The sequence below is a fragment of the Capricornis sumatraensis genome, chromosome 2, assembly GCF_032405125.1.
Source record: "Capricornis sumatraensis isolate serow.1 chromosome 2, serow.2, whole genome shotgun sequence".
Classification (NCBI taxonomy): domain Eukaryota; kingdom Metazoa; phylum Chordata; class Mammalia; order Artiodactyla; family Bovidae; genus Capricornis; species Capricornis sumatraensis.
Genome location: NC_091070.1, coordinates 124,834,308 through 124,858,399, shown reverse-complemented (window position 1 = coordinate 124,858,399; position 24,092 = coordinate 124,834,308). Strand labels below are relative to the sequence as shown.

General features: G+C 51.4%; 1 protein-coding gene across 1 annotated transcript in view; it reads left to right on the top strand.

Moving 5' to 3' along the window:
• Positions 1-24,092, top strand: part of PHGDH (phosphoglycerate dehydrogenase) — a 30,866-nt gene extending 6,774 nt beyond the window's left edge. The window contains exons 3-12 of the mRNA XM_068965354.1: positions 2,118-2,183; positions 5,336-5,390; positions 5,479-5,577; positions 16,096-16,228; positions 16,718-16,866; positions 17,289-17,441; positions 20,512-20,644; positions 21,700-21,830; positions 22,715-22,952; positions 23,808-24,092. Of these exons, the coding sequence (XP_068821455.1) occupies positions 2,118-2,183; positions 5,336-5,390; positions 5,479-5,577; positions 16,096-16,228; positions 16,718-16,866; positions 17,289-17,441; positions 20,512-20,644; positions 21,700-21,830; positions 22,715-22,952; positions 23,808-23,962 (1,312 nt within the window). The 3' untranslated portion in view covers positions 23,963-24,092. The remainder of the gene's footprint in view (positions 1-2,117; positions 2,184-5,335; positions 5,391-5,478; positions 5,578-16,095; positions 16,229-16,717; positions 16,867-17,288; positions 17,442-20,511; positions 20,645-21,699; positions 21,831-22,714; positions 22,953-23,807) is intronic.

Below are 24,092 nucleotides of genomic sequence, written 5' to 3'. Positions count from 1 at the left end.
ATTTTTGCCTGGAAAATCCAATGGACAGAGGAACCTGGAGGGCTACAGTCTATGGGATCACAAAGAGCTGGACATGACTGAGTGACCGAGAACACACGTGCAACCCATCCTTCAGTCTTGCCCTGGATCCAGAAGCACCAGCCCCCTGGCCCCAGCACCACCTCCCATATCCTGTTTAGTCTGGTCATTAGCTGCGGGTGACAGGAAGCCAGGTGTTCTTAGAAGGACAGATTCTAAGAATCCTTTTATCTTGACTTTTTCATTTAAAAAAAATAGAGTCTCTTGACCTTTTTTCTTTTTATAACCTTCATTTCCAGAGAAGAAAAGACCCAGTAGAGGGCATAAAGGGTAAACATGTGTTAATATTCTAAAAACAGTAAGGAAAATCCTTCAAGAAAAGAAAAATAGTTTCATGGATTTTATCTCTGTCTTCCTTTCTGCAAGATGGGTAGAATCAACATTGCCCTTTGATTTATCATGTGAGGAAGATTTCTCAGTGCAAAACTTGTGGAGAAATAGGAGAAGCCCAACAGGACGAGATAAAAATATTAGCTTTGTTCCTAATAAAAGCCAGGTTGGGCAACTTGATAAAGGTCTGTGGTCAAATAGCCACCTTCTGCCTCTGTTACAGGTACAGATGTGTGACGCTAACACCACAGTGTAAATCAACTGTACTCCAATAAAATAAAAGCTTGATGGCATGGAGCAGCAGAGATTTGTGCTTTTTGTAGGCAGGTAGATCCTGAAATAAGAGGAGTCAGATAAGGGCTGAGCCACACATGTTTCTCCCCATCTAAGGAGATGCTTCTCTGCCTCAGGAGAAGTAAGTCTGCGTAGAGAGAGGCCAGGTGTGTTTCTCGCATGGGGGTCCCTCTGCAGGAAAACATAAAGCTGGGGCAAAAGGGTTTTTTTTCCAACTTTGGGTTTAGGGCAGGAGTACCTCACAGAACTCCAGGCTGGTGGCATGGGGTTGGGGGTTTGCATTAAGAACAAGTACGCTCAAAATGTTGGAGAGAATGTAGAAAGAAGGGAACACTTATACACTGTTGGTGGGGATGTAAATTGGTGTAGCCACAGTGGAGAACAATAAGGATCTTCCTCAAAATCTAAAAATAGACCTACCACATCACCCAGCAATCTCACTCCTAGGTAAAAAAAAAACACGCTAATTTGAAAAGATACATGTACCCCAGTGCTGATAGCAGCATTATTTCAATTGTCAAGATGCAGAAGCAACCTAAGTGTCCGTGGACAGATGAATGGATAAAGATGTGAGATATATATGTATATATATGCACACACACACACACAAACACACGCAATGTAATGCTGTTGTTTAGTCTCTTAAGTCGTTTCTGACTCTTTGTGACCCCATGGACTATAGCCCACCGGTCTCCTGTGTCCATGGGATTCTCCAGGCAAGCATACTGGAATGGGTTGCCACTTCTTACCCCAGGGGATCTTCCCAACCCAGGGATGGAACCCATGTCTTCTGCATTGGCAGGTGGGTTCTCTACCACTGAGCCATTCTGGGAAGCCCATATAATATAATATTAGCCATAAAAAGAATGAAATTTCGCCATTTGTGGCAGCCTGGATGATTTTGGAGGGCATTAGGAAATAAATCAGAAAGAGACAAATACTGTGTGATGTCACATGTAAGGAATCTAAAACGTATACCAAACTAGTGAATATAACAGAGAAGACTCATTGATACAGAGAATAATCTAGTGGTTACCAGTGGGAGGGAGGGGCATCATAGGGGTATGGAGTTAAGATGTACAAACTATTAGGTATAAAATAAGCTACAAGGATATATTATTGTACAACATGGAGCGTAGCGACAGTGTTTTATAATAGGTATAAATGGAGTCTAACCTTTAAAAATCGTAAATCACTATATTGTACACGTTTAACTTATATTGTGTATCAGCTCTACTTCAATTTTTTAAAATGTAAAGAAATAACCCATAAAGCTAAACCAGAGCAATAAAGAGCAAGGAGAGCTCTCATGGAGCAGGAGAGCAAGCTCGGGGTGCACTGGAGGCTTTCTACAGGGACAGGTGTGGGAATCCTGGTCTGGCTGACAGATGACCCCCCTCTTTTTCCATGCATAGTACCCCCAATGGGAACAGCCTCAGTGCGGCGGAGCTCACCTGTGGAATGATCATGTGTCTCGCCAGGTAAGTGAGTCCCTAACTTCTGAGGAGAGTTACTCTCTGTGGTCTGTCAGTTGTTAACTCCCTAAGCAAACTGACCCAGAGAAGCTTAGGAACACTTCAGCCTGGTGATGTGCGGGCTGCTAAAAACCTTCAAGGCTGTTAGCCCTCAACTGCTCACTCATCATCCTGGTTCTCACGTTCATTACCTGGGAGCAGGCCCATTGAGAAAATAAATACGTGGGTGATCTCTTTCTCCTTACTCACTTCCACTCTCCACACACATCTCCTGTGCCAGTCACAGTAGTAGGTGTCCACACACACACGAAGCCTTCTCTGATCTTGGAGCCTCACAAATGCTGTTTCTGCTGCCTGGGTATCCGTCCCTGCCATTTCTTTCTTTAACTCTTAAAACTGTTCTTCAAGGTTAAGCTCGAGTGTTAATTCATCCAAAAAGCTCTCTCCAAGATTCCCCAGCCAGGCTGATTCTCCTGGGGCTTACCTCTGTCACTGTCCTTGCAGATCTATATGAAGGGAATGAAATAGAAAGCTTCCCTGGGATCCCTGGGACCATGACCTGTGGGTTCGTAACACAAGAGATCTCAAAGGGTCAAATCTCTTAAAAGAGAGGGGACAGCCTAGGACCAATGAATATCACACAGTGTACACGAGTCTTACTGTGTTGGGTGGTAAAGTGACTGAGCTCCCACTGTTGGACAGGTAGTGGGTCATTGGGAAGGACAGGGAGCCAGTGGGTGGGCAGAAAGATGCTCTGGGTCCCTTCGCAGGTCCATGGATCCTTAAACAGGGAACCCAGGCAGCCAGCACCCCTTACTTCTCTACTCAGGGGGCCTGAAACCTTCTGGGCCTGAGAAATGATCCGTTCCCCTTCTCAAGACCTGGGAGAGGGTCTGAGGGCATTCACCTTTGCTCTAACTCTTCTCCAGGATTTCTACCTGAGATTGTAGGTCTTACTCACCTGTCAGTGAAGATGAGAAGAGGGTGGAAAAAGGAAAGAATAGGGAGAATTGCCCAGCAGAAGGGACCCGGTCCGGAAGGGACCCTGCACTGGCTGTTTGGATCTCCCAGAACATCTAGAGACGTACTGAGGCCTGATGCCCTGGTGTCACGTGTGCTACTAAATTCAGTGGTGTGTGTTTGTGTGTGTTTTTGAGGGATGAGGGAAGGATCCCAGTGCAGCTTTCTATTTCTCTCACAATTTTTGTTTGGGAGTGATGTTCCCTTGGGAGTCAGGAATAGTTTTCCTCCTATTCCATGACCAACTTTACTTAAAGGAGTTGGCAAAGCGGTATGATTTAGGTTCCCAACCACTCATCATGACCTCAGTCATCACCAGTCTCGTAACTCACTGTGCGCTGGTTTAATCAGTATGCTTTCCCAGCCAGGCAGCAGCAGAAGGGGTGGGGGTGGGGGCGGTGGACAGTGAAGCTGAGAGCACTGGGCAGTGTGGGTGGAGAGCAGGCCGGGATGGGCCTTGCGCTGGGGGACTTCGACTAGATGCCTGGTCCTGAGGAGCTGGAGAAGAGCACGGACATGGAAAGACAGGAGAATGCGAAAAGGTAGACTTCACTGTTCGCCTGTTTTCCTTCCTAAGTCAGGTCGGCCTCCATTGAATTCTCGGGAGGTCTTCTGCCCACTTGTGGCCCTCCTCACACTGGCCTGCTGAGGACCCCACAGAGTTAAAACCTGGGAAGACACCGTGGCCAGCTGGGTGCAGCACCCAGAGGGCGGGTGTGGGCATTTCCTGCACCCGATGGTGCCGCACGCATACCTCAGATGGCACCATGCAGCCAGGGGGGCAGAGGTCGGGAGGCAAGAGGACAGAGGAGGCCGATGGGGGCTCTGTCTCACTCGGGCAGGTTTGATCAGTCTGGCTTTGCTTCCTCGAGGCAAGTCATTGTCCTCAGAGAAGTGAGGACTTTGTCCTTCTTGCAGTCAGGCCTGATGGGCCAGAGCAGTGAGATGGGGCTGCTTCCATGAGCTCTGTTGAGTTTGCCCATGAATTCATGGGGCTGTGACAGCAGGGCAGGTTCTCCGTCAGCCTCATCCTCAGATGGAAGTCTGTGCCTGGTAACGTGTAGACAGGAAAGAAAGCTTTGAATCGGAACTCAGGGAAGTGGAAATATGGGAGCGGTTATCTTGGAATCTCTGTTTTCTCTCGCATATGCAGACACGCACACACCGCTGAATTTTATGGCCAGCGCCTGCATTGAAACACTTAGGAGGCTGACTGGTGGGGATGCCTTCCTTGGCTTTGACTTCATTCTGCTACTTCTGGCTGAGTGATGCTGGGCAAGGTGTTTAACCCCCAGTGCCTGCAATCTCCCCCCAGCTCTCCCCCTAACCCCCGCCATGCAGTTAGTGTGAGCATCAAATGAGCTGATATTTAAACATTGCTTCTTATCTCCTCCTTTCTCGCTTCCGGAAGAGCCTAGAGGACCATGATCCACACAACATATCTTGCCTCTGATTTCTCACATCGCCCTAATTTCCTTTGTGCCTTCTGGAAAACACATGCAGAATCAGACCTCCATGTTGGCTGATAGGAGGGGATAGGCTGTGGAGTGTGTGGGGTGTGTGTGTGTGTGTGTGTGTGTGTGTGGTGTGAGACAGGAGGTCCTATGGTTGTTGGAAGTGTCCAGACTACAGCACCTGCTACCCCAGTGTAGTCTAACTCTCAAGGGAGAATAAGTATTCAGCTATCCCCTGATATAGTGGAAGATGTCATAGGTTGTAGCTCTGAATGAAATAAGAAAATGGAAATCTTTGTGCTTCTGGAACATTTGGTGGTGTTAAAATCCCCCAATACACCATTTCATTATCTCTACAAATGCTGGAGGATTAGCTTTTGCTTTTTACATGCCTGGAGTCACTGAGGCCAATATTCAAGCAACTGAGATGGACTCAGAACCTCCTCCCCGACATTTGGCTGGAGACAATCCCAGGGCTCCAAGCCAGGTCTTGTCAAGGGATCCTCCTGCTATAGCCCTTTGTCCATCCTCGGTATTTCTGAACCTGAGCCCCCAGACCTAGCTTGTACTTGTCTTCATCAGGGGATGCCCAGCAGATGTAGTGGCCATGCAGCCTTCAGACTGCACCTCCTTCCTGGGCTAGTGGGGTCTGGGTGGGCCTGCTGAATGTGTCTGTCCTTGCAGGCAGATTCCTCAGGCGGCGGCATCTATGAAGAATGGCAAGTGGGAGCGGAAGAAGGTAAGCGGCTGGCCTTGCCTCACCCTGCCTGGCTCGGTGTCCACAGTCTACTGCAGGCGCTGACTTCGGCTTCTTTCCCTGTTTGCAGTTCATGGGAACTGAGCTGAATGGAAAGGTCCTAGGAATTCTTGGCCTGGGCAGAATTGGGAGAGAAGTGGCCACCCGGATGCAGTCCTTTGGGATGAAGGTAAGAGGTCGCTAGACCTCTTTGATGTGGGGCTTCCTGTGGCAATTTTGGAAGAGGCAGCTTTGCTTGAGAGACACTGAAGCTTTGTCCTAGGAAAATCTGATGCCCTCTTTTGAGCCCCTGAGTAAATGGGTGGTAAAGCCAGGGAGGGAGGGGACATGGGCCCATTGACCTAGACCCTTGAACTCAGCATCTGGGAATACTTGGTAGGTATCCTTCAGCTCTGGGATGGGTAATTGCCCTGAGTCCCCGTGAAGTAGAGTGGAGTCTTATCCCGCCTGTGTCCTTTCCTCCCCTTCTGTGAGGGCCTTCTTGTTTTGCTGCTTCTGTCTCCTGTGATAAATCAGAAAACAGGAGCAGATTTGTAACCTTGCAGCAGAGCCACTGCTGTCCGTCTTCTAGCTCCCCGCCCTAGTCCAGAAGAGGTTGAAAGGTGCTTGCCTATACACTGTGAGGGACTTCCCTGGTGGCTCAGACGGTAAAGAATCTGCCTGCAATGCCAGAGACCTGGGTTCAATCCCTGGGGCAGGAAAATCCCCTGGAGAAGGGAATGGCAACCCACTCCAGTATTCTTGCCTGGAAAATTCCATGGACAGAGGAGCCTGGCAGGCTACAGTCCAGGGGGTCACAAAGAGTTGGACATGACTGAGCAACTCACACTTCCACTTTCATACACTGTGAAAAGATCATAGAGCCCACAGTGGCTGGGAAAACCCACACATTTCTCAGGAATCTTCCCTGACCCCACCGCCCTCCGAGGCTCTGTCTTATCCTGTGCTTGCAGCTCAGTAGTTCTTCTGGTTGAGGGAGAGTTGTCATCAGAAGCAGTGCCACTCCCCAGCCCCCACCCCGGGGACCCATCCAGAAGACCGTGCCAAAGGAAAGGAGAGCCACTGGTGCCCAAGTGGGTGAGAGAGGTGTGGCAGCTGGGTGGGCCAGTGGGCATCTCCATGTTTACTGTGGCTGTGGAGAGAGGGATTGTGGGTTCAAACTACAGCCAGGAAACATTAAAGAAGATGGTTTTGAAAATCAGATTATTTCAGGTCTAGAAACATTTACATAAAGCTGTGTGGAATTTTCTCTTTTTTCCCTTGCTCCTTCCTTTCTGTATGTCCTTCTCACTTTGCATTAGAAGAGACCTATAGATTAACCCTTAATTTTATATCAACCTCTGAATTTTGTAAGTTTTTGCTAAGGGCTCATAGCAAATGGATGGTGAACAAGGACCAGTTGGGCATCCCTTTGTACCACAGTCTGCATCTTCTCTGCTTATCATATTCTCTACTTACCATATCCACTGAAGTCAGCCAGACATCTCTGCTAAGCTTTAGCACCAGGAAGGAGAGGTACCTTTTTCTGGCTCCCTATGAGAGGGGACATGGCCCAGTAGGATGCATTGATCATGGAAGCAGACCAAAGCCATGTCCTTAGTGCAAGCCACAGGGAACACTCTCTCCTTTTTGCTTGTTTGTGAGGGCTCAGGGTAAAGGTTCAGCTCCTGGAAAATTCTGATCATCTAAAAGCAGGGGTCAGGGGTTCAGTAAAACCCAGGGCACATGTAGCCAAACATGTGAGTGCTTCACTGATGATGTGGTGACTTTGGGACGGTTGCCAGACCCAGCGGTCATTCTATCACATGCGCTCCCCTCCCGTACGGCACCGCAGTACACTGGGCTCTTCTAGCTTGGCAACACTCATTGTCAAGGACGTGAGACATTTGGGTGACTTAAGCCAGACCAAAAGCCCTACCCTGTTTCCTGAGTAATTGAAATGACTGGTAAGCTTGTCCGTCCTTTTGGCGTGCACACGTGCTGAGTCGCTTAGTTGCATTGGACTGTTTCTGACCCCATGGACTGTAGCTCACCAGACTCCTCTGTCCATGGGATTTCTCAGGCAAGAATACTGGAGAGGGTTGCCATTTCCTCCTCTATAGGATCTTCCCTACCCAGGGATTCTATCCCACCTTGGCAGATGGATTCTTTACCACTGAACCACCTGTGAAGCCATCTTGTTTCCTGAATAACTGAAGTGATTGGTAAGCTTTGTCTGTTCCTTTGGCAGCACCCAGCTACTTAACTGCAGCCCCGGCTGCTTCCTAGAGGCACAGAGGGATACAAGACCTTGAGCATCAGCAGCAGACATGACATGGCTCAGCTCAGAGACGTCTGGACCCTGCATATGAGTGCTCACCTGTGTCTGGGCATAGCACATACCACATGCCCACATGCTCTGTCCCCAGCATGGTTTTGAGGGTGTGGGCACCTTTTCTGTGTTGCAAAATATATCTGCTTCTCTGGGGGATTCTTCTGTCCAGATGTCTCTGGAGGGTCACTAGACTGTTTTGCTTCTGGTACACGTTCTTTGTAAACCTGAAACACACCTTGGAATGTACCCCCCACCCCACATACACTCCAGCCCCTCAAGAGCAGCCTGGCTCTGGTTCTTTCCCACTGGCCCAAAGTGGCCTCTTTTTGTACTCAGCTGCTCACTTTGATCTAGCTCCCTAACAGGTTTCTGGGTCTGACACATTTTGAATCATATTTCAGTGCAGAGAAATTACTGACCTGCATCTTCTGAACCTTGGTTGATGTTTGAGCAGTTGCGGAGAGCAAGATTTTCTAAAGGCCAAGGAAGGAAGATTCTTGAACAAATTGTTAAAGAGATGATTTATCAGCGTCCAGGCAGGATGAGTGTTTACTAAACACAAGTCGTTTCTAACTAGTCTTGATCTCTCTTTGGAAATCAGTAGTAAACTGGTAATATCATGGGATACCCTAGATGTATATGTCTTGACTATTTAAAATTATTATCATGTAATAAGTGAATGCATTCTCACAAAAATTGAAATTTAGATAAAGGTCTCCTAGATGACCATCCCAATCCGAGTTTCCTCAGGTAGCATCAGTTTGATATATGTCATCTCAGACTTTTTCTATGTGTTTACATGGAATACAGGTTTCTGGGATATAGGTACAGTTCTGTACCTATAGAGGAGTTTGAGCCTAGAGACAGTAGACTGTTGTGCATGTTTTTAAGATAAAAACGTATATTTTTAAACTGTTGCCTGGAATTCCTTTGAAGGGATAAATTGCTTTTATTTGGCAATTACCTCAGTGATGAACATTTTAGATCTTTTGTAGAATGTGGACTTTAGCAAGCGTTGGTGAGGTCTTTCATGATACCTTTGAGATTAAGATGGAGATCATGAGCTTGGTGCAGAGGGTTTAGTAACTGGCTGAAGGATGTATTCATCTCAGTCTGCAGGGGGATTGGTTCAGGATAGTGCAGGGCTCTGCCTTGCTCCCTGTGCCCATCCACAGCCTGGATGACGTGTCATTTGTGGATGACAGGAAGCAGAGGGAAGTAATTAATTCTTAAAAGTTCAGACTTAGGTCCTAAGAGGCATAGGAAGTCTAGAATAGTTGGGCATCCTAATAGGAAATTTAATTGGAATACATGTCAGTGCCCCACATATGAGGCCCCAGAGCAAGTAGAGTTGGGTGTAGAGGTGCTTATAAAGGCTTTTCCAGGAGAGGAGGCCTTTAGTTGACAGCAGTGCAGTGTGATTAATTGTGACATGGTTGATAGAAAAGGTTCTGTGACTCTTGGCAGCATTGAAAGAAGATGACTTTCAGAACAAGGGGGTGACATTCTTCATGCTCCGTACCAATCAACTCCTGTTGTGAGTATTTGAGCAGTTGAAGACCCCATGTTCTGCAAGACTGTGAAACTTGGGAGATAGGGTGATAGCAGGGGAGCCCACATATCTGTGCTTCCTAAGAAAGGGTAGAGGCACTGGGATCTCTGAGCTCATCAAGAGGTGGGAGTCACAGGGGAGGGCTTGAAATAGCCAAAGGGAAGTCATATAGATGAGTCACGCTTTCTGAGAAGTAGATCCAGGAAGGAGCACTAGAGTGCAGGCTGCAGAGGCAGGGTTACAGACAGAGCTGCCCTCAGGGGAATAAGTGATCTCAGGAGAGAGTGAGTCCCCATCACTGCGGATACACTTGCAAGACCAGGTAACTACCTGGCCGGCAAGTGAAGAGGGGATGTAAACACAGACACAGATGCCCTTTGAGCCCTCACATCTCTGAGTACACATTACCCCAGTGGGCTGCCAGTTTCTTTAAACTGTGAAAGGGCCCTGGCCATGAGTTCACTGTGTGATCATAGGTCATGGTGCCAAATTTTTAAGGACTGGGTTTGTTACGGTAACTTGGGAGAACAAGCTAAAGACATAAAGATGGGACTGCCCTTGAGGTCCACTGGTTAAGATTTCACCTTTCAATCCAGGGGTTGCAGGTTCCATGCCTGGTTGGGAAACTAAGATCCCACATGCCTCTTGGCCAAAGAACCAAAACTGAAAACAGAAGCAGTATTGTAATAAATTGAATAAAGCCTTTAAAAATGTTCCACATCAAAAAGGTCTTTTTTAAAAAAGGACATAGAGTGGACCAGGAGGCGTGGGGGACCCTGAGTTGTTCTGGTTGGGCCAGCTCTAGCAGAACAGTAAAGCCTGTAGGTGTTATTTTTATCATCCTCTTCTCTCCCAGCACTGAGGTCTTACCCTGTTCCTGGTCTGTTACCAGGCTGTTAACCACTAATCAGGCTGGTGTGTGTGTGCTCAGTCAGTCATATTCGACTCTCTGCAACCCCAAGGACCGTAGCCCACCAGGCTCCTCTATCCATGGGATTCTCCAGGCAAGAATGCTGGAGTGGGTTGCCATGCCCTCTTCAAGCTAATCTTCCTGACCCAGGGATCAAACCCAAGTCTCTATGTCTCCTGCATTGGCAGACAGGTTCTTTACCACTAGTGCCACCTGGGAAACCCAGTTAGGCTGTTAATGGGATGACTGTTATCTGACTGTCTCTAGGGTATCAGGATTTAAGACCTGACCCCATCATGCCGCAGGAGCTGTAAGGAGAGACCTTCTTGTGCTCAGATGCTGGGGGTGGACCATCCCTTTTCCTCCTTCCCTTTGTGACTGTGTTATCACTTAGGGAAGGGGGAGCTTAGCCAGGTGGCTTCCCAAGAGCACGTAGTGTATGAGTGGGGATGGGTGAGGGAAGAGCCCATCTATGCCAGCACAGGCCTAGAAGGAGCCTTGGAGGTCCTTAGAGCAGCTGCTGACATGCTTGAGCCATAGGTACAGGTGTGGGTTTCTGGATAAATCTGGCAGCCCGCAGCAGCTGGTGTTCTGAATCACTTGAGTCTTAACACACTAATTTTCTTGTCCTCAGTAATATTGCTGGATAACAGATTATAACTCTGGAGGGTCAACTCATTCAATCTGGCCTGTCCCCTGGGATGGCATAATAGGCCCCAGCCAATCAGGAGCTGAGCCTTATACTTTCTTACCAGGTTTTTGGTGAGGAGCAGACTAGCATCTCTTAACAGTTTCTTTGTGGCCAGTATTGTGAAGAGTCTGACATTAGCCCAAAGGGAGGGATGTTTAACTTGAGGCTCCAGTTGTCATCAATTCCTTTGGGTCTTGCCAATATTTACTGAGTTAGTTAGACAAGGCTGTGGATTGAAGGCAGGAGAAGGGGACGACAGAGGATGAGATGGTTGGATGGTATCACTGACTCCATGGACATGAGTTTGAGCAAGCTCTGGAAGTTGGTGATGGACAGGGAAGCCTGGCGTGCTGGGGTCCATGCGGTCACAAAGAGTTGGACACGACTGAGCGACTGAACTGAACTGAATATTTACCGATCTGCTGTGTTAGATATGCCTACAGTGACCCTCTGGAGTCAATATTATTATCCCAGTTTACAAATAAGTAAACTGAGGCCCAGGAAGGTTATGTGAAATGCTCAAGATAATAGTACGAGTAAGGGGTGGAGTCCAGCTCAGACTCTGGGCCTCTTGGGTCGCAGTCTGGTGCTCTTTGCCCAGCACTGCCGCCAACGCCGTCCTTCCTGCTGGTTCCTATTGGTAAATCAGTCTCTGCACCATGTTCTTGCACTTAGTCATTCACGCAGCAGGCAGCTCCCATCTCAGTCTGGTACCTGCAATTCTTTCTGCCCCAGAGCAGTGGTTTTCAGATTCTTCCCAGAGCCTCAAGTGTAGACACATAGTAAGGATGTGGAGGAGCTCAGTGGTAAAGAATCCGCCTGTAATACAGGAGACATGGGTTTGATCCCTGAGTTGGGAAGATCCCCTGGAGAACGGCATGGCAACCCACTCCAGCATTCTTGCCTGGAGAATCCCATGGACAGAGGAGCCTGGGGCTACAGTCCATGGGCTCACAAAAAGTCGGACACAACTGAGCGACTTAGCATGCACACATACACTCAAGGACGTGGAGTGTGGGCCCAGGGAGAGAGCAGGTGGTGGGGCTTCTGGGCCTTCACCTCTGTGGTTTTGAATTGATCTGGTTTTATATTATTATTATTATTGACTGTGCTGGGTTTCGTTGCTGTGCAGGGGTTTTCTCTAGTTGCCATGCATAGACTTCTCATGCTAGTGGCTTCTCATACAGAGCTCTAGGCTCTCAGCCTTCAGTAGTTGCAGCCCGTGGGCTCAGTAGTTGTAGCTCATGGGCTTAGTTGCCCCATGGCATGGGGGATCTTCCCGGACCAGGGATTGAACCTGTGTCCCCAGCATTGGCAGGCGGATTCTTAACCTCTGGACCACCAGGGAGGTCCTGATACGGTTTTATATTGAGTTTATATTTAAGATTTCATTGTGTGGTTGGGGGGCAGAGTGCCAATGCTAAACTCAAACATTGGCTCTGGGATAGAGAAAGGGCACGTGACCATTAGGCTCCTCTGTTGGAGCCCTTTTATACCTTGAAAGCCTCCCTGATCTCCTCCATCCACAGGCAGCCAGAGGGACCAGGAGCAGTATGACTGGTCTCCCAAGGCTGCCTTCTATGACAGCAGCTAGGAGATCACCTGGGAGCACCACTTGAAAAGCTAGGGTTCCTCTGTTACCCCAACATCAGGACTCTGTCCTGGGGCTGGAGTTGGGGTGAGGAATTTATGCATCCCTTTATGCATCTCCCCAAGGCTCCTCTCTAGGAATAGGTGATAAGAACCCGGAAGTGCCTGACATCTATACATTTGACATCTGACCTTTCTTGGACACATCAGAACCCGACTCAGGGTCAGTCTCCTGGGCCTCATGTCACCCCTTTTACCTCCCAGAACATGTCTTCTGATATAAGAGCCCTAGCCCTTAGTCGAGTTCAGCCTCTGTCTCTGCCCTGGGTATCTTGAGTGAAAAATGAGAACAGGGTAGAATTCTTCCCCTGCAGTTGTCTGCAGATGAAGGAGGTGCTGTCTCTCTGTGAAAGAAAGCTGAGTCAGGGCCTGCTGACAGCCTGGCAGATGCTTATCTCACCTGCACCGCCCCCCTCCTCCACCCTTTAGCCCCAGGCACCTGCAGTAGGGACGCTGGGCTAGACTCAGCCTGCAGGAGCCTCCCTGTGCTGATTCTTGGCTTCTGAGAGCCCAGAGACAATAGGGTTGTGTGAACTTGCTCCCTTAGGTTTGGCTGTGTGACTTCTGTTGGTGTCCCTATCCTCCCCATGTTCTGCATGAAAAAAAAAAAGTATATCTGGATCAGAGATGAATGGGACCTTGTTCCAGCCAGCCTCAGAGCCAGTGGACAAAGAAGACTTGTGAGAACCAGGTCCTCTCCCCTCCCCTGGATGTTTCATTCTCCCCACGAGAAAGGAAGAGTTTACCTCTGTGGAATGGCCATGAGCTTGCCATCCTGTAAGGGCGTGGGGGTGGGCAGCCTCTTTCCCCTGTACCTCCATGAGGGTAGGAGTGGGCTTCTTCAGTGCCGCAGAGCTGACGATGAGTGGAAAACGTGGTTCCAAAAGCCACACCTCATTCATAACTGTTTTCTGTTTTTTCTCTAGGAAGGCTGACTTGATCTAGTAATCTTCTGTGCCATAATTTTCTAAAATAACTTTTATATTTCCCTAGCTTCAAAAGAAAGTCATGATTAGTGGGGGAAACTTGAAAGAGTATAGGAAAGCATAAAGGAGAAGAAAAATTAATTCTACCACCTAGAGGTAACCACTGTTGAAGTAGTAGGCTTTGTGTTCTTTCTGTTTGTGTTTGGTTTAATCCTGGGCCGACTCTGAATGTTTTCTCAGGGAGCTTTCTTTTCATGGAACATTGAATTGTTGAAAACCAGAGGAGGGGTCACTTTGAAATTGTCCACCTGCTCCTTTTCTTAAAGTTGAGGATCCAGGTCTGGAGGCACTGACTTGCACCTGGACACACCGTTGACCGCACTTGAGGCCAGACTCAGGCCCACCTCCTGGTCCAGAGTCCTTATCTTGGGTCCTGCAGACCTGCACAGCTCAGCCAGCTGTCCTGCCTTCTTGAGCATTTCAGTACCTTTGAGATTCTTACGACTGCTACACATCTTCCCCGTCAGGTAACTGTGGCTGACATGGGCCAGGCCTGAGGAGAGAGCTCGGGGCAGGTCTCTTGGGTAGACCAGGCAGGAAGTGGTTAGGTCTTTGATGTTGCAAGAGAAAAATCTTACCTAGTTGCACATTCTTCCCCACTGCTTGTGCTGCCTTGGCAACCTTCAAAGCATCGCCCCTGCTGAGAGGTATGTGGCTGGTAGCCAGGATTCTTTCTGATGTAAGAAGAGATGTTTCCATCTCATTCTATCCCTGTTTTCTCAGGTGGGGGCTGTGGGCCTCCCCACTCCACCCCTGATTAGCAGGTAGGAATTAGAAGCGTGGACGCTGGATCCAGAATACTTGTGTCCCAATTCTACCACTTGCTACCTTTATGACCTTGGTTAAATCATTTAATGGGCTTCCCAAGTGGAATCTACCTGCCAGTGCAGGAGATGCGAGTTCAGTCCCTGGGTTGGGAAGATCCCCTGGAGAAGAAAATGGCAACCCACTCCAGTATTCTTGCCTGGAGAATCCCATGGACAGAGGAGCCTAGTGGGCTGCAGTCTCCAGGACCACAAAGAGTCGGACACAACTTAGCAATTGAGCATGCAAATCATTTAACCTCTTCCTTAGTTTCTTCATATGTAAAACAGGGAGGTAATAGTATCTAACTCATCAAGTATGAGATGCATATTGTTTGTTGTTTAGTTTCTAAGTTGTGTTCACCAGGTTCCTCTGTCCATGGGATTTCCCAGGCAAGCATATTGGAGTGGATTGCCATTTTTCTTCTCCAGGGGATCTTCCCGATTCAGGGATGGAACCCTTGTCTCCCACACTGGCAGGTGGATTCTTTACCAGTGAGCCACCAGGGAAGCCCCATGAGGCACACAGTTAATGTGAAGGGTGTTTGCCATCATCAGCTATGAGTCTGGGCTTTTTCTTCCTTCTCGTGAGCTTTGTCTTCTCTAGCATTCCCTCTTCCCATCAATATGTGATGACCTTTGGCTGATTTCATGGGGTCGATGAAGTTTACACCCCGAGTTTCCTGTCTGCCCTCATCTCCCAGGAGCCAACCTTCCCTCCTTCTCTGTAGCCTCAGGGAGGTACCTCTGCTTTGGGGGCTGTCCTCTCCCCACCAGCTCAGACCGCGGTTCTTTCTGGATCCTCCCAACCCATGGTGCCTCTAAGTCTCACTTTCCTCCTCTTGAAGTCCTTCCCCTCCCGTCAAACCTGCCTTGTTGAAAGGACCTGCCTTTAGTCGTTTATACCTCTGCCTGATCAGGCACCCAGTTACGCCTTCCAAGACGAGGTACACTTTAAGCCTTGTGAAAAGAACCTTTGAGAGACAGGACTGTACTCTACCCACCTGGTGTCAGCACTGGTGTTTTACCCCCTTCCCCGGTGGTGAGTCTGCCTTGTTGATAGCCCTGCTGGGCACCGCCACCACCCTTCTCCCTTACCTCTTCCTCGCTCCGTTGAAGTGGGCGGCGTGCCTGCCCATCTTCGGGCCCGTGGGGCCTCCAGCTGCAGCCAGCTTCTCCCCTCCTTTCCCTCGTGCCCTCTGACCGCGTCACTGCTCCCCACAGGATCGTCCTTTCTCACGGGGGCTCCCCACTTTCCAAGGGTGTCTGAGCTCCACTGGTTCAGCCATATACCGGCTGCTCCTGCATCCTTTCATGGTCCGGAGCTTGGAGGTGGGCGAACCTCCCTTTGAATTCTGACCCTGCCTGCTCCAGCATGGATGCCCCACTTCCATCAGGTCTCAAGTAGGAAGAATAATAGTACCAACCCCCTTGAATTACCATGAGAGATGAATGGGTATTGTGGTAGTCGCTCAGTTGTGTCTGACTCTTTGCAGTCCCATGGACTGTAGCCCGCCAGGCTCCTCTGTCCATGGACTTCTCCAGGCAAGAATACTGGAGTGGGTTGCCAGTCCCTTCTCCAAGGGATCTTCCCACCCCAGGGACTGAACTCCAGTCTCTGGCATTGCAGGCAGATTCTTTACCATCTGAGCCACCAGGGAGGGAAGGCTTAACAGTAGCACTCAGTTTAGTCAGTGCTCCATAAACGGTAGCCATGATTAATAATACCAGTACTGACAACTAACAGGGACACTTACCCTCTCCCTCTCACACGTCCCCAGACGATAGGCTACGACCCCATCATCTCGCCAGAGGTCTCAGCCTCCTTCGGTGTGCAGCAGCTGCCCCTGGAGCAGATCTGGCCCCTCTGTGACTTTATCACTGTGCACACACCTCTCCTGCCCTCCACCACAGGTAGGTGTGTGGGTTGACCACAGAAGCCACCAACCAGGTAAGGGTGGGCCCTCAGTCTGGGCCTTCTGCCCACACTGGGGACCAGCCATGGTGGGAAGGTGGCCTCCAGATCCTGTAAGCATGGAGCACAGTGATGCTTTGTTACACGGCCTGCATCAGATCAAGGAGGGGTGAGCTGGCTGGAAATGCACAGGGTCTGGGTGAACTAGGTCAACATGTAGGATCAGTGACCCTGTGGATACCTCCTTGGACCACTGCCTGAAGCACTAACATCTCAGGGACATTTGAGATGTTTCTCAACTCAACTGAGTCTGGTTCAAATTCGTCACTAGGACTCCTGGCCCAGAGCATCTGAGAAGGGAGCAGTGAGACCAGAGAGGTTGTAGTCCCCCAGGAAGGAGGCGTGTGGTGGGGAAGGTGGGGCCTCCGGAGCCAGAGCAGGTGGTTCCCGACACCATCGCTGCAAGACAGCGGCTCCTTCCCTCCCAGGCCTGCTGAACGACAGCACCTTTGCCCAGTGCAAGAAGGGCGTGTGCGTGGTGAACTGTGCTCGAGGAGGGATCGTGGACGAAGGTGCCCTGCTCCGGGCCCTGCAGTCGGGTCAGTGTGCTGGGGCTGCACTGGACGTGTTCACGGAGGTAAGTGCCTGCTCAGCGTAGGGGGCAGAGGGGAGGTGGGAACAAAGGGCCTTGGGCTGGAAGCCCAGCTGAGCAAAGGCCTTGGCTTACTGTCTCTAGTGGGAGAAATTATGTTGCCAAAAATAACACCTCTGTGTCAGGAGGTAGGTAGTATTAACCCATCTTACAGATAGGAAAACTGAGGCTCAGAGAGATGGAGATGTGCCCAGAGCACATGAGTAGTAAGTGATGGAGCTGAGATTGGAATCCAGTCTCCGACTCTGTTCTGCTGTGATGGAACATTCATGAGGAAGCCGATTATTACTGAGTCCACTGACCACCGGGTGAAACAGAAGTAGGAGTTGGCATTGCTCCTGTCCTCTCCTCCTCCAGTTCCTGAGGCAGTCCAAGCACCCCACCCAGAGATGTCTCTTTCTGGTCAGGAACCACCCCGGGACCGGGCCTTGGTGGACCATGAGAATGTCATCAGCTGCCCCCACCTGGGCGCCAGCACCAAGGAGGCCCAGAGTCGCTGCGGAGAGGAGATCGCCCTCCAGTTTGTGGACCTGATGAAGGGGAAGTCCCTGGCGGGGGTTGTAAGTATGCCTTGTGGGGCTGGGCCCAGAAGGAGAAGCCAGAGGAGGGCATGTTTTAGCTGGGAATGGGGACCCGGGGCTGAGCAGTGACCAGATTCAGCCCTGGGAGCCCAAGATAAGGCACTGCACTTGACAAGCGGAGTGCTCTGGGTGGGGCGGCAGGAGCTGCCCTGCAGTTTAGCCTTGAGAGCTGAGGCCCGGCACCCTGGAGCCAGCTTAGCTTGCTCTATTGTAGGCTTGCTGCTGAGACACTGGGTTTTTTTCCCCTGCACCATGCCTCTGGAGAAAGGCTCCTTTGTTCTCTGCAGGCCTTGGGAGTGAAGGAGTGAGGCTGGCGTGATGGCGGGGTGCCCAAGGTTGGGTGAGTGGGGGGGACGGACCGAAGAGAAAGCCCTGATAGGGTGTTCTCACCTCGTCTCACTTTGTAACACTGAGCACATCTTTCATAACCTCCACTTAGAATCCTGTGCAGAGGCCCACCCTGCCCCCACAGCCTTCATCACCCCTGCTAAGGAACTCTCCACTCCCGCTGGCCCCTTAATTTCCCCAAATCGTGACTTCTTGACTGTGCTCTCAATGGGCCCTTCCTGGTCCTTTGTTTCTTCTCCAAGCTGAACCTGACTTACACTTCAAGTCCTGTCTCATTCATTCAGTCTTCAGATGGTCCCTAAGCTCCAGTGGGTGCCAGATGCTGTCATAGCCCTTTGGGGACACAGGGGTGAATAAGGGGCGCAAGTGGCACTAGTAGTAAAGAACCTGCCTGCCAGTGCAGGAGACATAAGAGACGTGGGTTCAGTCCCTGGGTTGGCAAGATCCCTTGGAGGAGGGCACAGCAACCCAGTCCAGTATTCTTTCCTGGAGAATCTCATGGACAGAGGAGCCTGGTGGGCTACAATCCATAGGGTCACAAAAGAGTCAGACATAACTGAAGCGCCTTGGCACAGCAGGGGTGCCAGGTGCTTCAGGGGGCTTGCCACCTGCCCTTTCATGAATATTTGCTTGGCTTGTCTCACTTCATCCCAATCCTTTTGCCATGAGCCACATTCTTGTTATTAAGATTTCATGAGTTTATATTTTAGTCCTTAATTATACTCTTTTAAGTTTTCAGAGGATTAAAAAAAAAAAATCAAAGCAGGATGTAAGCTTTACTGCAGCTCATGTGGCTCTACCCCAAATACTTAACCAGTAATGAATGGGGGTGGGCAGGGCTAGAGGGTGGGCCCTGACTTCCTGGCTGACCTTCAGCGTAGGGCTTTTCGCTTCTGAGGACAGAGTTATGGCGGGAGAGACACAGGGTGCTTTGTTCAGCCCTTGTTTGAGAGCCCGACTCTCCAGGCCACCGTGACCGCTACACACTGAGAAAGTAAGGGACCCATGAAATGTCCCCTTCTTACTTATGTGGTCAGATCTCAGCCAGATCGTTAAACTTAGTCTCAAATTAGGAACAAATGCCTCTTTTACCCTGCAGTGGCTCGGGCACAACAGGCATTGGTAAGAAAGACCTCCTTGTCACCCAGGAAGCCCCACTGTCTCTCCTTCTTTACTGGGTCCTCTCCAGTTCCTTTCTGCTGTGACCTGAGGCACAGACTAGCCTGAGGATCAGGTTGGCGCCCAAATGCCTTGGCTCTTCCTGGAGCCTCCTGCTCATCTTCTAGAGAAGATAGATGCCCCTTTTAAATCGGCAGACCTGTGGCGAGCAGCGCCCTGGCCTGCGAGGGCAAGGAACCGGGTGTGGTGCATGCCTGTGGGGCTTCTCCGGTGAGCGCTTTCCCACTGCCCGCTGCAGTTCTCACCCTCCAGCTGCCGCCTGGCCCTTCAGTTCTTCCCTCGAAGTTCTGGGATTCACTGCCCTTTCTTCTGTGCGCTTCACGGAGGATCAAAGGGGAGCCGGCCGTGGGGCACCGTCACACCCGGGACCTCCTTACACGGCAGGGTCTGCTGGGGAGTCCTGTCTCCTCGGCTGTTTCCATCATTATGAGTCCTTCTTCTTTAATTCTCTGCCAGTTTTCCCTGTGAAAACAGGAATAGAAACCTCCACGTTTTCCCCTCATTACATCTGCCTGATTGATTTGCATCCAACCCCAAGATTCTAATTAAATCCTTCTTAGATGATTCTCTTTATAGGTTGCCTCAGTGCAAGTGGCCAGATACTTAACTCAGAGACATCTTGAGCCACAAGATGAAATAGACATTTTGGCCCAGAACATGCTGCTTTGCTGTCCAGCTGGGCAGACCCTAGGCTTCACAGCATTGGAGGATTATGTGGCTTCTGCCTCTTTGCCACTGCCCAACAGGCCTGTGGTGGACTTCATAGGAGTCCACATTTGAAGAGTGATAGGATCATCAAAAGTGTATGAATTCATGGAATTCCCTGGTGGTCCAGTACTTAGGACTCAGCGCTTTCACTACTGTGGCCCAGGTTCAGTCCCTGGTTGGGGAACTGAGATCCCACAAGCTGTGTAGTATGGCAAAAAAAACCAAGTGTTTAAATCCAGCCTTACAAATTGTGATATTTAGACAGAGTGTTTTGTGACAGTGTAAAAACACACTTAAAATCAAGACAGAAAATAAAAATGAAGGCAGATAGGAAAGCCATTCCAGAGAGACCCACCACTCTAGGTCTAAGTGATCTGTGACTCTCCACATGGTTTATGTCAAAGACCTATCTTCCTTGTTTGCACAGGAAAATCAGATCTCTGGTGGAGTTGGGGAGGGGTGGCGGCACATTCAGAGAAGAGGGAGACGTCCCTTCCCTCTCTTCCCTGATCCCCTTTTGGCAGTTTGAAGTGGGGGAGCCTTTTGTGCTTAGGGAAGCTGATAGGGGGCGCCAGGGAGCTGTGCCGTTTTCTGGCTCTATAGCGCTCCTCAGCGACAGGAACAAGCTGTCATCTTGTGGGTGGCTGATGAAGGTTATCACCCCAAGGCACCCAAAAACCAGGCTGGCCCCCTGCTGCCTGCTCTCCATGTGGAGCTAAGGCTTGGCCTTCAGACCTTGTCTGGGAGCTGAGTCGGGCAGGGGTGCCCTGTCCCTCCCCTTCCTGACCTTAGTCCTGCTCCCCTTTCTCTGCAGGTAAATGCTCAGGCCCTTACCAGCATCTTCTGTCCACACACCAAGCCTTGGGTCAGTCTGGCTGAAGCTCTTGGGGCGCTGATGCAGGCCTGGGCTGGGTCTCCCAAAGGGACCATCCAGGTGGTGACACAGGGTGAGTTGGGGACTCTGCAGAGGGAGGGCGAAGAGGGCTGTGGACTCTGCACCCCAGCAGGTGTGTCTGCTGCAGGCCACAGACCAGTGAGGGGCTCTGAGATGCCCCTGTTCTCGTGACCCCACGTCTCACATCCCATCTGAGTATGGCTCGCTTGCTACCAAGTGAGGACAGAAAGGGAGGGGCACACAAAGTCATTGGGAAGTCTGCTTAATTTTCGTAAGTCCTGTTAGACACTATTTTTAAAATGTGCACGTTTGGGATGTGAGAAGGACCTCTGCAAGCTTCAGAGCTTCCTGTGGGAGGTGGTAGGATGAGTGGAGAGAGTCCAGGGGAAGCGACAGAACCTTTATTCCAGTTTTGACCCAGTTGCTTACCTGCCCTGGGACTTCCCCTTCTCTGAGCCATGGGTTCTTCACCCGTGAAGTGAAAGCTGAGGTGGATGTGTCAGACAAGGCAGGTGCTGGGGGTATTTTGTGCTCTGGAACATTCTAAGGTGGGCTCTCCGGCAGGCTGATGTCCTCAGGGGCTCAACTGGGGAGTGGGTCCCCTGTACTCTGCAGAGGCCTGTCCTCCCCATTGACTGTTGGACATCTGCTCACTTGCGGAAAGGCGGGGTGGTGGCGGGGTGGTGGTGGGGTAGACCGCTAGCATTGCCAATACTTGGAAGGGGCAGAGGCAGGGAGGTTGGCTCAGGTGCTTCTGTTGCCCCTTTCTGCCTCCACTTCCTGAGACCAGCAAGGGTGTAAGTGCCAAGTAGGGGTGAGGGTACAGGCAGACCCAGGTGGCCGGGCCAGGGACAGTGGAGCTGGGCTGGGTTCTGGAGAGGAGTGTCTTAGAGTGAGCACCTCTCTGGTGTGGACCCCCAGTATGTCCCCCTCCCCTGGCTGCCTCTCCATCCCCCACAGGGTAGCAGAACTGCCCAGCAGCCTGGGCTTGGGCCCCCCCAGGGCGGTGAGGAGCCATGTGACCCAGGGCTCAGGGCTAGACTGCACTGCCCGCTCCCGTGTTTTTCAACACACAGCGCCCTGACGGCAACTTCTCTCCGTCCCCAGGATCATCCCTGAAGAACTCCGGGAGCTGCCTGGCCCCCGCCGTCATCATCGGCCTCCTGCAGGACGCGTCCCAGCAGGCGAATGTGAACCTGGTGAACGCCACGCTGCTGGTGAAAGAGGCCGGCCTCGATGTGCGCACCCTCCCCTCCCCTCCATCCCTTCCCCTCCACCCCTCAGCACTGCCTTTCTCCCCTGTGTTCAGAGCTCCTCTCAGCTCTGCTCACTGATGGGGACCCCCCCAGGGTGTGAGTCCTGCTGGTGACAGTGCCTCCCTGTGGGAGACAGCCATGACCTCTCCCGCCGCCGGCCCCCGAGCATCAGCATAACTGACGCCCGTGAACGTGCTGTGTGCATAACTGCTCTGTGAGCAAGAGGGCCAGCGGGACCCCCACTTCACAGCCAAGAAGGAGATCTCAGAGCCCGGCCGGGAGCTGGGAGGTGGCCCCGCATCAGCCTGTAACTCTCCATCCAGCACTCCTTTACCACCCAACCCGGGGTCTGGGCTAGTCTGCGAACTCCAGGAGCTCGCCACACATCTCTTATCCTCTGCGGCCCCTCATGGCTTCCCTTCAGTGTCTTCCTTTCTGGTTCCCTTTTAAGATCAAAAGTCTGTGTCCTCTCCTCCGCCTGCTCTCTGACATCCTGGGTTGGCCACTGCTTCTATGCAGGGAGCAGGAAGTCAGCACCGGAGGGACCAGGCCGGACCACCTCTGGTGGCTGGGCTGCCCGTCCAGCCCTTCTTCAGGGATGATCCTGGGGACAGAGAGAGGTCTGCCTCCCTCCCTCTGCTTTCTCCTCCTCCCACCCTCCCCTCCAAGCCTTTACCTGTATCCGGTAGATCTCTTCGCCCTCCTTCAGGGAGGAAGCTCATGCTCAGGGGCGCCAGGCTTCCCATCTGCCCTCTCCCCTGACCCTGAATTGCTAAGTGTGGTAGCCAGGCTGATGCCCTACAAATTGGCATTTAGGCCAAGGGAGGGAGTAGGCGTCACTGTGCCTCTTTGCCTCCTCTCTGCAGGTGACCACCTCCCACAACCCTGCCACACCAGGGGAGCAGGACTTCGGGGAATGCCTCCTGACCGTGGCCCTGGCAGGTGCCCCCTACCAGGCCGTGGGCTTGGTCCAGGGCGCCATGCCTGTGCTGCAGGCGCTCAACGGAGCTGTCTTCAAACCAGAAGTGCCTCTCCGCCCGGGCCAGCCCCTGCTCATGTTCCGGGCTCAGGCCTCCAACCCTGCGATGCTGCCGACCATGATTGGTGAGGAGGGCCTGTGGGGCTGGCCAGTGCCCTGGGGGCAGGGACGGCTGTGCGTGTGTGTGTGTGTGTGTGTGTGTGTGTGTGTGTGTGTACGGCTCTGTCCTGGGATTGCGCTCTGTGGATTTCTGCCTCCTTCAGCCCCTCTTCATGCCTGCAGGCATCATGGGATCTGCAGCAGGTTCCAGAACATGTGGAATTGAGAGATTAATTGCCTTATCTGAGGTTGCAGAGCCATGCGGCAGGGGTGGGACCCCAGAGCCCCTGTTACTAGCCAGGTGCTCACCACGTTAAGGACTCAGTTTGAGACTGCTTGTAGAAGTGTATCCTGGAGTTCAGAGCTGTTGAGTTGCAGGTTTCCTGACAGCAGGGCTGAGTGGTGGTCAGCCTGATCCAACAAAGCCTGTCTGAGCATCCCCTCCAGCAGTCGCAGGCATCTTGGATCTGCCTCAGGCCCCTGGCACCAAACCTGCTCGGGGTCCTGGGGCACTTCCAAGTATGGCAGAGAATGAGTGCCCACAGGCCTCAGGGGGCCTGATATCAATGTCTTTGCCAGATCCCAAGAGGAACTTTCCCCTGCTTTTCTCCCTTGCTGATCGTCCGGATAAAACTGCCAGCCAGCAAGTCCAACTGGTGGCTTTGGCTCTTTGTGGCTAATCTTCCCTCCCCTGCCTTGCCTGATGGTCAGGGTGTTCCTGACAGGGAGCCCTTTGTTCCCTGTCTCAGCTCTTCAATTCTGAGACCACCACCCGTGTTGCAACACTGATGTCAGAAATCAAGACTTGTGAGCCTGCTCCCAGCCTTCTGCCTCTCCTTCCCCTGTGCCTGGTGCTAACCAGGGGTTTCTTCTACTTCCAGGCCTCCTGGCAGAGGCAGGGGTGCAGCTGCTGTCCTACCAGAGCTCTGCGGTGTCAGATGCGGAGACCTGGCACGTCATGAGTATCTCCTCCCTGCTCCCCAGCCTGGAGCCCTGGAAGCCACACGTGACCGAGGCTTTCCAGTTCCGCTTCTAACCTTGGGCTCTCCTGTCCCAGCCTCGTGGGATTTTCTGAAGAAACATATCCACTGGGAGAGGAGATCCACATTTCTGGGGCTGACACTGCTTGTGTCTCCTCTGAATCCTATCCTCCTATGGTACAGAAA